Raw genomic sequence first — 14125 nt, 5'->3', positions numbered from 1 at the left:
GCACTGTACCATTGTGGGTGGGGTATCCCTGTGATCTGATAAAACATATTTCCTCCACCTTGTTTGTAAACAACAGCAGGAAGCATTGGCCACAAGGTGTGAGGGGGTGTGACTATATGGCTTTGGGACTGCAGAAGCCTGAGGAGGCTCAAAGGGGCTGCAGCTCTGCCCAGAGGCTCTGGGCACACCTTGACCCAGCCTGATCTCAGCAGTCATGTGACTTTAAGCCACCACCCTAAGACCCATCTTTACAGATCAGCCAAACCTCCCTTCTGGTAGGGACAAGGGTAAGGTATGATTTCAGGAGACCCAGAGAGGGGCCACTCTCATCATCACTCACACACGAGTCTCTGGACAACTGGGGAGGTGGGTAAAGTTGGCACAAATATCCCCATTTACTGGCTCCAGAGACTGGCCTGACAGAACCCTAATAGAGCTGGGAAAAGAATCCCAGGTTCTTGCAACCAATCCAGGGCTCTTGATTAGCCCTCAGGCCTTGGGAATGTCCATCTACCTTTGAGTGAGCTCACCCTGCCATGTAGGGGACATGCTGCTCTAAAACTGCAGCCATCTCTCCCTGCTCCCAGGGACAGGAAACCAGGGTCTGCAGAATGGACCTCCTTTGTAGTTATTTCCTGGCCCTGAAAGGCATCCATGAGGTAGGAGCCACCCTCAAAGTCCCACATTGGAAGCAGAGGAAGGGTTGCAGATTTTCCAAACACCATAGCCAATACTACCCAGACTTCTGAGGAAAGAAAAGCAGTTCAAAATAATTTAAAGTCCCATTACTTGCCACACCCCTATTAAATGAAGAGCAACAAAACAAAACTCCATGTTGGCTGTGCTAAAGCACTTCAAGGACTAGGGAACAGTCAGTCACAGACTTAGAATCTACGCGAATTGGGGGCAACTAGGAAGCAAAATGCCTTGATTCTTCCTACCTCTTGACCTCATAATTCTCTTTGAATATTATGCTCCAAGAAAATAATCAAAATGGGGCGGCGCCTATGGCTCAGTCAGTAGGGCGCCGGCCCCATATGCCGACGGTGGCGGGTTCAAACCCGGCCCCGGCTGAACTGCAACCAAAAAATAGCTGGGCGTTGTGGCGGGTGCCTGTAGTCCCAGCTACTCGGGAGGCCGAGGCAAGAGAATCGCTTAAGCCCAGGAGTTGGAGGTTGCTGTGAGCTGTGATGCTATGGCACTCTACTGAGGGCCATAAAGTGAGACTCTGTCTTTACACACACACACACACAAAATAAATAAAATAAAATAATCAAAATGGAAACTAAGGAGTGATTTGTAGAGAACATCATTCCCACCTGTAAAGAAGGCAACCAGAGTATGTGGGATTGTCTAGAGGCCTATAGACATTCCCCCCACACCCAGGGAGGCATCATAGCAAGACATGAAGGGGTATATGTGAGAAAAGGCTTGACAATGGTTCCTAGGCTAATGACCAGGAGGGTCTTTTCCTTACAGAACAGCTTAAGTTCCTAACATCTCCTGTAAAGGGCTTCTATATTGCTAAAGAAGGGGAGTCTCTTTCAGATGCAACCATGGGGTGGTGGGAGAGAATTCTCAAGATAGTTTAGTGGCTAAGGCTCCTAGCCTGGTCCTAAGGATAGCACTTTCCCTCCCATGAACTTCTGAATGAGGCAAAACTGCAAGCAGGGGCCACTACACGAGTCCCCAGATCCAGGGTTTGGACCCCCTAATCTTTTCTGGCTCAAAGTCCATGTGGCAGCGCCGCCTGTGGCTCAGTGAGTCAGGCGCCGGCCCCATATACCAAGGGTGGCAGCTTCAAACCTGGCCCCAACCAAACTGCAACCAAAAGAAAAAAAAAGTTCATGAAGGGTCTACTACTGAGTCACTAATGGGCCCAGGGGAGCCAGGACAGCAAGGGAGAAGGGATCAGTTATAGCTAAACACTGCCCCCAGCCCAGCCATGCTGGCACCTCCCTGGCACTGATGCTGGTCGTCACTCCAACTCTGGGAGGGCTTGCCACTCCCACCATGCAGACAAGGAAACTAAAGCTCAGAGATACTTTAACAGATGTGCTCTCTTTGGTCTAAGTATGGTGAGTACCTCATAAAACAGTGCCAACTTCCTTGGCCTAAAGAGCCGCCAGCATGGGCAAGACAACTGAGGCCAGGAGGATGAAGGAGGGCCCTCCTGAAATGGTCTGAGGAGGCACCCTGAGGACATGACAGTGAATTAAGCCCCAACTGAGGAATGAGTAGGTGGCAACTCTGTGAAGAAGTGGGAAAGAGAATTCCAAGCTGAGGGACAAGTGCCTAAGTCCTAAGGTGCCAGAGAACTTGCTGGTTCTAAGACTGCCCGCCTCTGCGCCAGGGCAGTGAAGTGGCTACTGTTCGAGGAAGAGGATGATGCAGCTGGTAGTGGTCAGCCACCCAGATACTCATGCTGCGGTGAGTGGTTTGGACTTTACTCCAAAAGCAATGAGAAGCCACTGCAAGGTTTAATTAGGTGAGAATTGTGCTCTAATTAATGTTTTTGCTTGTTTTGTGATAGGGTCTTGCTCTGTTGCCCAGGCTGGAGTGCAGTAGCACCATCATAGCTCACTGCAGCCTCAAACTCCTGGGTTCAAGTGATCCTCCTGCCTCAGCCTCCTGAGTAGCTGGGGCTACAGGTGCCCACTATAACGCCTGGCTAATTTTTCTATTTTTAGTAGAGGGGGGTTCTTGCTCTTGCCCAGGCTAGTGTCAAACTCCTGAGCTCAAGCAATCCACTCACCTTGGCCTCCCAGAGTGCAAGAATTAAAACAGGCACAAGCCACTTACCCTGCCGGATTTATGTTTTTAAAAGACCCCTTTGGTGACTATAGGAAGTGCAGAGTGTGAGTCAGGGTCAGGGCAGAGGGCCCCAGTGGCAGGCTGTTGCCACTGTCTGGGTGGGAGATGGTGACTGCTTGGGCTTGGGGGTGCTGATGAAAATGGAAAAGTGAAAGATCTGGTGTGTTTGGAGGGAAGCTCAGGTGCCTGCCAGTCCCACCTGGGTCTTCATGCAGTCTTCAGAATCCTGTTCAGGGGACCCTTCCTCACAGCCCGGATGGACCTGCTCTGCCCAGGACACCTCCTGTGACAGCACTTCTCCGGCCAGTGCCTGGTTCTGGTCTTTTTATCTGTCTTCTCTGCGCAACTGGGCACTCCCAGAGGCATAGCCTGGTGCCTGACTCCTTCCTAGTAGGCCTTACTCCAACAAGGGCTGGAGTAACCCTTCCCAGCAAGGCTCAGTTCACTCTCTGTGGGGGCCGTGGAGGGTTGGGTGGGTGCTCCTGCACATGCTCACCTCTGCAAACTCCCTACACAGGCTGGCCATGAGTCTGCAGCACTTCCTTCCTCTGCTCGTCTTGCTCATACCTTCATCTCCTGCTCCCCCAGGGCTCATTCACACAGTCCTCACCTGGACCTCAACCTGTGGACTAAGGCCAGGTGAGCCTGATGGCCAGGAGCCCAAGCACGAATCTACTGCCTCAGATAGGCTGCCCAGTGGTGTGGGGCATGCCCAGGTGCCAGGACGACTGTAGAGATAGAGAGAGGGAAACACAGCCCCACAGCCCTGCAACAGCCAAAAGCCTCCGCTTTTTAATTTAAATTGACATGTAATTCACATACTATAAAATACACTACTCTAAAGTATACAGTGCGGTGGCTTCTAATATATTCATAAGGTTGTACAACTGCTACCACTACCTAAATTCCAGAACATATCTATCACCCCCAAAGGAAACCGATACCCACTAGCAGTTAGTCCCCATTCCCCTCTTCCCTCAGCCCCTGACAAGCACTAACCTACTTTTGGTCTGTATGTATTTGTCTGGTCTGGATATTTCATCAAAACGACAAAGGTTTAGCATCCATCAAGGCCACAGACTCTAAATGCAGCCCATGGAAGGGGCCTTGGAGCACGATGCCTCATATAACCAGACTGATAGTCTTACACACCTAAGAACCTAATTTTACCTAAGGGATGAAGCCTTACTCATCCCAGAATGCCCCCCAGATCCAGCCAAGGATCAGCTCACTACACCCCTCCCCACCCCAACTTGTCCAAAGTCTCAGAGCAGAAAACAAAACAACAATAAACAATGGTCACTCATCTAGGGCAGTAACTGTCTGCATTAGATGCCTGATAAACACTGGTCATAGAATAAACTTTGACCTAATTTCCCCTTCCTCAAACAAAGCTTACAGAAGCCAAATACCAAAAAGAAACAATTGTTTTTGAAGAAAAAATTTCTATCCCAAGGCAGTTGACTATGAACTGATCATTTATCTCATGGCGCCTCACCAGGTTTTAGTCTCCCAGTTTTGAGGTCTTCCTATGGGGCAACCACACAGGCATCCCACCTGACGTGAGAAGTCACAGATGTGAGATTTCCCTCTGCGGACATCCAGTGACTGACCTTAGGCATCTCAGCACAATTGCTGACACCTTGGATGTCCTCAGAGAGGGCTGGGAAGCATGCCGTCCTGTAAAATATAGGCTTGGGAAAGGGACCAGCATTGGAAAACTTCCAAAGGCAGTTTCTCCTCAGGGTCCTTGCAAGAGGTTCCAAGTCCTTAATAAAAAGCTCTGTTTTTTTTTTTTTTTGGTTTTTGGCCGGGGCTGGGTTTGAACCCGCCACCTCTGGCATATGGGACCAGCGCCCTACCCCTTTGAGCCACAGGTGCTGCCCAAGGCTCTGTTTTTTTTTTTTTTTTTTTTTAAGACACGGGGTCTAGCTCTTGCTCAGACTGTTCTCAAACTCCTGAATTCAAGTCATCCTCCCACCTCGGCCTCCCAGAGTGCTCCAACAGTTATGAGCCACTGCACCTGGCCAGGAATCTAGACATATGACCCTTGAATTAGATTAAATGTGCTACCAAAACATAGGGTCAATTCACTTTGTTTTGTAAAAACTAACCATATCTTTTTTTTTTTTTTTGACACACAGTCTCACTTTGTTGCCCCAGGCTAGAGTGTTATAGTGTCACAGCTCACAGCAACCTCAAACTCTTGGGCTCAAGGGATCAGCTTGCTTCAGCTTCCCAAGTAGCTATGACTACAGGCTCCCACCACAACGCCCAGCTAATTTTTCTATTTTTAGTAGAGACATGGTCCTGCTCTTGCTCAGGCCGGTCTCGAACTCCTGAGCTCAAGCAATCCACCTCCTGGGCCTTCTAAATGCTAAGATTATAGGCGTGAGTGACGGCGCCAGGCCCCCAACCAAATTTTGAACATCCACACAACTTTTGGGGTAATGCAAACAACTACTGACACTTGTTATGTGTTTTATCACCACCAGGTGTGCTTAACAGAGGCTCTCTGTAGCTACATGTATCTTCCTCACCCAGTGTCACTCCAACTTAGGCTCCTGCCTCTCTATTCTTGTCTCCAGCCCCACAGAACAGCTGAGGCCAGGGTATTAAAAAGTCAGTGGCAAAGCCTGTCCTCCTCCTGTATTCCCAGAAGCCACACAGGGGAAACTACAACTGTGATCCTGCAAGGGTAGCAAGGGAACGTACACCTATAGGAGAGGATGTATTACATAGAAATGCATGTGCTGGGCTGGGCACAGTGGTTCACACAAGTAATCCCAACACTTTGTAAGGCTGACGTAGGATTGCTTAAGGGTAGGTGTCAGCCTAGGCAACACAGTGAGACCCTATCTCTATCAAAAAAAAAAATAGCCAGACATGGTAGTGCGTGCCTATAGTCCCAGCTACTCAGGAGGTAGAGAGGGAAGGATCTCTTGAGCCTAGGAGTTTGAGGCTTCAATGAGCTATAATCATGCCACTATATTCTATCCTGGGCAACAGAGTAAAATCCTGTCTCTAACAAAAAAAGAAATGCATTTGCTGTAGCCTGAGAAAGACCCAAAGTTGAAAACTAAATGATCTGGGCCAGGCGCTAGTGGTATGTCTTTCTCCAACCATCTTGACTGTTACAGTCCACCATTTGCCTGCTCTTAACTAATGTACCACCAAATGGTCCCATCACCCGCACCGCACCCTTACAGAAGAACAAGGCCCTCCCTGCTCTGGGCACTTTCCCATCATTTGCCCACACCATGAGATGAACCCTGTCTGAAACAATGCCTTTTCTCTGTGCTCTGTGTAGAGTTCTGGCAGGCTGGGGCACCAAGGTATGAGCCTGGACATTTTGTCTAATCAGTTACCATAGTGACCCTAGCCCCTACCCAAGCAACTCACCCACTGGTGGTGAGTTATTTCAACCTGGTCCCAAATCTAAGGGTATTTACACCTTGTAGGGGATCAGAAAAGCATCTCTGTTAAGCATGTCTTTGTACAGAGCAGAGTTCTATGGGGAAAGTTGCCACATCAGGTGGCCAGGTCAGGGGCAAGCCTCCTCCCCCAGACTTCGAAGGAAACGATCCGTTTCATATACCAAGCCACCCTAGAGCAGAAAGTCAGATGGACCACTTGGCCAACATGCTTATTTCAGAGATGAGGAAATGGAAGTCCAAAGGCAAGGAGTTCATTTTTAGAGCCAGCCATCTACTAGGTTTTCCATCTCAGGTTTCCTTTTCCCCTCCACCAGCTTCAGCATGAAGCAGCTATCAGAACACTGTTCTCACTTGTGAACAGCCTGGCAATCATTCTCTCCACCCTCTGGGTGATCCTACCACTAGCCCGACAATCCTCCAGCCTCCTGGCCCCAAACTGTGCTGGGGTTACATTTGCACCCAATACCTGCCCACCAGAGTCCTCCAAACCTTCCACTACCCTCATCCCTATTCGGCCCAACTGAGAACAATCTGAAACATTAATATGAATTTTTTAAAAGTGAAGCTATACCTCTCCAGAGCACTTCTTCACACTCTAGATCATCTGCACCAATAGGCAAAAAAGCATACTTTGTAAGGATTGTGAAAATCTTTTCTAAAGATTTAATTCATAAATGTATTAAACTGTCCCCTTCTTGACACCACTCATTTGTAACACCTCTGCCAATTCCTCCTAAGGTGTTTGAGATCAAGAATCCACTTTCCACACATGGTTCAGGATCCTTTTCTGGCTAGGGTGTGCTCATGCCAATGAAGACAGCCAAGAAGAGCATGTTTCTTCTGCACAAGCAGATCTAAACAGCTTAGCTTTTCTACCCATTCCTCCAAGTTAGAGGCTCAGGGCTTTCTGGGAAAAAACTTAACTTGTGGGGTGAAAGCTAACTGCAAAGCTCTGAGCTCAGGTCACGCTAAACACACCACCCTCAGGAGTCAGGGTGGTCTCTCAGCTCAAACAGTTCTCTGAGAAGACCTCACCCCCAACATCACCCAGCACCAGGTCAGGACCTGCACCTGCTTGTAAGCCAGCTGGGAAGACAAACACCAACAGCCAGAGGGCTGGGGGGTGCTCAAGGGCGGACCCTCCTCCTTTCGGCCAAGTTCTCCTTTTGGTTCAGATCCCACTGGGTGTGTATGGGAAAAAAGACCAGCACAGACTTCTCATCTATCTAATTTGTTTTAGGCAAAAGTCTCTTCTCATGCCTCACCTACCTGGTTTAAGAGGTAGCAGGCACAGGGGGGCAATGGCTGCAGGGGCCACTTACCAGCGGCGGCTGCGGCTGGGGGTGCTGCCCTGCTCCTGAGGGGGGTGGGTAGTGCATGAGCAGATTGAAGGCAGAGTAGACGGTCTCTTTGTACATGGCGCTGGCGCACTCAGGGGCCTTCAGGCCTGGAAAAACCACAGCTGGGTCAGACACACCAGCCCCGGCTGCAGCCCAGGCTGAAGGCTGTCTGCTCTTGAAAGAGAAAAATGAGAATTGCCGAGGGGGACCCCTTCGAGCTCCCGACTTGTAAAGGAATGGGCTGGGAGTGTCCGCAGTGCCAAGTTTGGGGGAAGGAGTCCAGGCCTCCCCTAGGCGGCCCCTACTTGACCCTCCACCCCGCCCTTCAGCCAAGGAAACTTGGCCAACTCTTTCTCTTCAAGACAGGGGATTAGTCAGTCACCTGGGCAGGAGGGGAGGCGGAGATGGCGGGGGTCTGTTTACTCCTATTAAAGGTCAGGGCACCGGAAGTGACACGAGCCTAGCAGCACTCGGGAAACCCGCCCCCCAGGCCCCCACCCCCCGGGTTCTACCGCCTCTCTGAACGCTTTGGGCGGAGGCACCCCTCGGCGCCCCGACGTTCCCGGCGTCCGCTCTCTCCCACCGAAGCCGGGGCCTTAGCGCGCGGAAACTCACCGTCCTCCGAGGACTCTGGAAGTTTATCTGGGAAAAGTCTCTGCGAAGTGCGCTCCTGCCCGAGAGCCTGGAGGGAGAACCAGAGGGACCGTGAGGGGCAGTGGGAAAGGTGGGGGCTCTGGGACAGGAGGGCTCTGTGGGCCGGAGACCCCGAAGGCCGCGGGCGCCAGGGACCGCGGAGCTCGGCGACCGCGGGGGAGGAGCGGCGCGGGCCGGCCGGCGCTCACCTCGGCCCCGACCTCGGCCTCTCCGCGGGGCCCGGCGCCGGGCCCCGGGATCCCCGCGCCGCCCGCCGCGCCCTCAGATTCGTTCACGAGCGACGACTTGAGCTCAGCCAGGTCGCGCTCGGGGCCCGCGGCACTGTCGCGGCTCTTGTCGTCCTGCTCCTCGCCCTCATCCTGGAAAGCCAGCAACTCGTCAGGCGCGCCGAGGTCGTCGCTGCCGCCCGTGCCCCCCCCGTCGGAGTCCAGCTGCGGCATGGTGCGCTCCGCCGGCGGGGGCTCTAGGCGCCGGGAGTGCGGGGCGCGAAGCCGGCCGGGGTGGGGGGGGGCGGCGAGCCCGGAGCGCAGACCTCCGAGCCCGGAGCGCGGGCTGATTCCGCCTGGGCGGGCTGCAGGCGCGGGGCGAGGGCGCGGGCCTGAGAGGCTCCGGGAGCCGGCGGGTCCGAACATCAAAGGCGCCGCCAGCGGAGTGCCGGGGGCGGGGCGGTCCAGGGGCGGGACCAAACATTCGAGGCCCCGCCCCTCCTCGCCCCAGGAGCGGCCGGGACGCGCCCACTGGGCATAGTCTTAAAGGGCTAGCTCTCCTGGAGCGAAGTCCTAGTGAGACTTCGGTCGAGCCTGAGAATCATCCTTCTGAAATGCAGGGACTCGTCTAGAAGAAACCCTTAACTCTACATTCTCACCTACCACAACATACTACTGCCCTGCGCCCAGGTTTCTCTCCAGCTGCGGAGGACGCAGGCCCCCTAAACTCTTGGGACTTGGACGTGGCTTAGAACTGGAGCCACTAGACAAACTGCGTGCCCAGGCCACTGCGCCCTGTGCTTTGAATTGGGGGCATCCTACGACTTGAGGCTGCTTGAGGCTGTACTCAGAGCCCAGGCAACCAGCAGGATTAGGACTCTTCAAAGCACTAATCTCTGACTTATCCTCCATCGCTATGCCAATCTAGGACCTCCTTCCAGGCCGTCCGCACACAGCGCAAACACAAGCATAAACCCCGCACATTTATTGAGGGCCTGCTGCGTGCAGAGCTCAGAAATCACAAATCTGCTAGGGGCCCCTCAATCATGTGATGCCCCTGAGGCGCAAACAGAGCCTCGAGGACTAGGAGCAAAGACCCCAGCCTTCTTTGCTGATCCTCCAGCCACACCCGTCTATGACACTCCCAACTCAGTTCTTTGCCCAGAACCTGCGGCCAGGGACTCGGGGCTTTGGGCAGCCACGTGGGCCGCGGGACTCAACCTAAGAAGCAGCATTTGGGGAGCCCTTTGACTCTGACTTTGGCCCTATCCTGGCGCCGGCAGCCCCTTGCGAGGTCCAGGCTGAAGGGTTCAGGTTTCTGGAGTGCAGGAGCGTGCTGCAGCTTCCACAACATCTACATGACACCCGGGGCTGTATCGACGCGGGCGTCCACGACACGCTGGGCTACCGCTCATCGCGGTGTAGTAAACCGCAGCCTCCCAGCTGGTTTCTGTGCCGGATTCAGTGCAGATGTTCCCGCCTCTTCTGAGAGCAATTGAGACAGAGGGTAGTTGGGGAGGGCCGGGTATTGGACTCCTCTCCCGCTAAGGGCCCCACAGGACCCCTGGCAGCAGCACAAAGCCGGGCCGGAAGACAGCCGCACCGCCCTCCGGTCCAGGCCCAGCCTGGCTGGCTGTGGATCAAAGAGCTAAGGCCGAGCGTCTCTGTGTTCAGATCCTATCTGCGCCCGCCCAGCGGAGCGCCTCGGACTGGCTTCCTCCCAACTGCGGGACAGGGTGCCCACTTTCTCCCTTCCCATGGGGTGGGCTGGGCGCTAGTACACAACTTGGCAATGAAGCCGAGGGGAAGACCCGTCCATTGGGTCTTCCCCGGCCTCCTTTCCCAAGGTGTAAGAGTGCTGCTTCAGATGCAGGAAGCTCCAGCCAAACACAGCTCTGCCAGGACAGGAAAGGCAGGGGGACCCGGATCCAGGGCCGCCTTCACCTGGGCCCCTGAGGAGAGGGTCTGGCTTTGGGATAAGCCTCCTCTGGGAAGCTGAATGGGAACACGGATCTCTCTAACTCAAACACTTGAGGGGTCTTCCTGTGTTTTAGGTGACCCTAGTTTAGCAGGAGCCTACTCCAGAGTAGATGTCCCCAGGACCATGAAGTCCCAGTGGACACAGGTCAGTGGAGATAGAAGTTTTTACAGTCTCTGGAGAAAGGTGAGAAGTCAGAGCAACAGTGACGTGGGATTTTTATTATTATGTTTTCTCAATAAGGTTAAATTTTTTAAGCATGGTATTAGCCTTTAATCAAAGATTATGACCTTGTTTTATTGATGTGAAAGCTGCCTCTTTTTTATTTAACTGAAATGATGAGAATAGATTTTTTTTTTTTTTTGAGACAGTGTCTCACTTTTATCGCCCTTGGTTGCATGCTGTGCTGTCACAGCTCACAGCAACCTCCAACTCCTGGGCTTAGGCGATTCTCTTGCCTCAGCCTCCCAAGTAGCTGGGACTGCAGGCACCCCCCATAATGCCCAGTTGTTTTTTTGTTGCAGTTTGGCTGGGGCCGGGTTCAAATCCACCACCCTTGGTAAATGAGGCTGGCGTCCTACCCAATGATCCACAAGCGCTGCCCAAGAATAGATTTTTTTAATGTCCTTATTTAGCAATAGAAAATACAGACATTTTAGCCGGGCGTTGTGGCGGGCGCCTGTAGTCCCAGCTGCTCGGGAGGCTGAGGCAAGAGAATCGCTTAAGCCCAAGAGTTGGAGGTTGCTGTGAGCCGTGTGACGCCACGGCACTCTACCGAGGGCGGTACAGTGAGACTCTGTCTCTACAAAAAAAAAAAAAAAAGAAAATACAGACATTTTTTCCTCATCTGTTCACTTCCCAATCCTCCAGTTTCCTTGAACATTATATAAAACTGTGAAATCCCAAAGTCTGGGAACCACTACCCTAGGGGGCCATGCCTTCAACTCATCACCCTGCTGGGTAGAACCAGAGGAGTGGGGAGGACAGAGTTGTGAGGACAGGTAAGGAAGGGAGAAGAGGGTTGAGACACAGGCATTCACAGCCACACTGAAATCCATCTGAAGACTTGTTGAGGGATCACCTACCTTGTACCTAGCCACGGGCTCGGGCTATGGAGAGAGAAAGGGTCAAGGTGTCCTGCCCTCCAGGAGCCACTGGTAGCTTTGAGAAGGTGAAAAGTTATTAGAGCCAAGTTAGATGTTGGATTAGTCTATACCAGCAATTCTCAACCTGTGGGTTGCGACCCGCAGGAACTGTATTAAAGGGCCGCGGCATTAGGGAGGTTGAGAACCACTGGTCTATACAGATAGCAGACAAAGCTCAGTGTGGACTAGAGTAGTCAGCGTGGCTTTCTGTAGGAGGCAGATTTCATCTGGGACTGGAAGAATCAGGAGGGCTTGGAGAGCTGGAGAGGGACAGGAGCTTGGACTTGTTCCCCAAAAGGTGATGCAGCCCTGTATGGGCCCCTTGCCTGGTCAGTGCTGATTCCATTACCATCTGCACCATGACCTCACATACTGAGTGATTACTGTGTGCCAGGCATCCTTTCAAGAGCTTCACACACATTATCTCATTTAATGACGTAGAGACCATTATCCCCATTTTTACTGATGAGGAACCTGAAGCTCAGCAATGTTAAGTCACTTAAGTTCTTACAGCTTGAAAATGAGGGTGTCAGAATTCAAAACCCAGGTAATCTGAGTGCACATCCCAAGTACCATGCTCTAGTGTTCCATTATGACCCTTAAAATTCCAGAGGCAGGACGGTGCCTGTGGCTCAGTGGGTAGGGTGCCAGCCCCATGTACCGAGGGTGGTGGGTTCGAACCCCGTCCCGGCCAAACTGCAACAACAACAACAAAAAATAATTGCCAGGCCTTGTAGTGGGGGCCTGTAGTCCCAGCTACTCAGGAAGCCGAGGCAAGAGAATCGCCTAAGCCCAGGAGTTGGAGGTTGCTGTGAGTTGTGTTATGCCACGGTACTCTACCGAGAGGGATAAAGTAAGACTCTGTCTCTACAAAAAAAAAAAAAAAAAATTCCAGAGACAGTCCTTATGTGCTTGGTGGTCTTGGCAAACAAATTCTGATGAGTAAATAAGCTATCACTAGTCTGGAGACCTTACTTTCCAGGGCCACTAGTAAGTTTAGGGACTTACTCTGGGGTCTGTATAGAGTGGCCAAACCCCTTTTCTGGAGAAAAGGGCCTAAAACCTCTCCCTTGAGCCGGACAGATCTCAGTCTGCACCCTCTCTCTCTGGGACCCGTCCTAGGCCTCCTATTCTAGACACCAACTCAGATCCATAGCACTGGAGTTCTGCAAGGTGACTAGTGGGATCTGCTGTGGCTGTCCCACTGGAATTTACCATGGAGTTTCAGGACCAAGATTAGCAGCAGGGAAGCCCCAGAGTCTTTTGTAGTTTTCTAGACCAGGTCAGAGCTGGTTATTTATTAAGGCTTCATTTTCATGCAAATGAACTTTAATTGTTCTTGGATGCTGGATGCAGGACGAAGTCAGGACCCTCATGGGCAGTGCCTGTGACTCAAAGGAGGAGGGCGCTGGCCCCATATGCAGGAGGTGGCAGGTTCTAGCCCAGCCCCAGCCAAAAACTGTTAAAAAAAAAAAAAAGTCAGGACCCTCAGACCTGGGGGGCACAGCAAAGAGCTCTGGCTTTAGACAGGGGCTGTCTCAGGTTTCCATCCCTGCCCAGCCGTTTACAGCTATGAGACCCCAGACAAATTACTTACCCTCTCTGAGCCTCAGTTTCCTCATAGGTGAAATGGGTCTCATACCTGGGCCTGCCTTGCTCTGTTAGAGTGCAGCTGAGATGAATCACTGTACCCTACTAAGGAGCTTAGCACAACACTGGGCACATTCCAAGCACTCTAATAAATGAGTGCTCTTGAGCTAGATATTTTTCGGAAGTTATTAGGTTAATTGGCTTTTCGTGTAACGTCATGTAAATCATCTGAATGTTCTCATGGCCTGAGCCCACTTAATCATAGCTAAAGCTGAAAATATACATTTCCTTTCCTTTTCTTTCAAGTTCCTTCAACATGAAAGGCCCGTATGAACTCTCTGACCTTTTCTAACAGGGAGACCCTTGAAATGTGGCATTTTCAGAAAACAGCTCGAAGGAGCCCCAGATGGATTTAGTAAATTACAGCAGGGAGAAGTTCCAAGTGGTGTCTCTTCCTGCCCGCCAGCTCTCCTGGCATCCTGTTGGGGCTTGCCCAAAGCTGCCTAGAGGCTGGGCTGCTGGCTTAGGGCAGGAGCCCTTTCCTTGGAGCATCCTCTCTCAGGGCAAAGCTGGGGCACAGATCCTAGAGGCAGATTGTGGTTTGTTACTAGAAACACAGTTTGCTCTCTGGAAACTCTGTGCAGCGTCACTGCATGCTCAGGAGTGTGTGTCCTATGTGTGTATGTGGGTGGTTGTGACCTGCAGAAGAACAAAGACACATGATTACCGTGATGCAGCTGCTATGGGTTAGGTACCAGGCAGCTGCCTTTAAAATGAAGTAAGAGGAGTTTGGGGTCACTTCTTCCTTCATAAAGAGCGAATGAATCTGTGGGCTCTCCTCTCCCTCTGCCCTTCAGATTTTATTATTATTATTATTATTTTTTTTTTTTTGGCCAGGGCTGGGTTTGAACTCACCACCTCTGGTATATGGGGCTGGCACCGCCCCTGCCCTTCAGATTTT

General features: G+C 52.0%; 1 protein-coding gene across 6 annotated transcripts in view; it reads right to left on the bottom strand.

The window, feature by feature from the left end:
- The window catches only part of TCF7 (transcription factor 7), a 33020-nt gene extending 24159 nt beyond the window's left edge, over positions 1-8861 (bottom strand). For all 6 annotated transcript variants that reach the window (XM_053566122.1, XM_053566121.1, XM_053566123.1 and 3 more), the window contains exons 1-3: positions 8434-8861; positions 8207-8273; positions 7574-7698 (exon numbers count right to left, since the gene is read on the bottom strand). In XM_053566122.1, the coding sequence (XP_053422097.1) occupies positions 7574-7698; positions 8207-8273; positions 8434-8685 (444 nt within the window). In that variant the 5' untranslated portion in view covers positions 8686-8861. The remainder of the gene's footprint in view (positions 1-7573; positions 7699-8206; positions 8274-8433) is intronic.
- Between the last annotated feature and the right edge of the window lie 5264 nt (positions 8862-14125).

Source organism: Nycticebus coucang, chromosome 17 (genome assembly GCF_027406575.1).
Source record: "Nycticebus coucang isolate mNycCou1 chromosome 17, mNycCou1.pri, whole genome shotgun sequence".
NCBI lineage: Eukaryota > Metazoa > Chordata > Mammalia > Primates > Lorisidae > Nycticebus > Nycticebus coucang.
The sequence above is the reverse complement of the archived record's forward strand: the minus strand, read 5'-3'. Positions and strand labels throughout refer to the sequence as shown.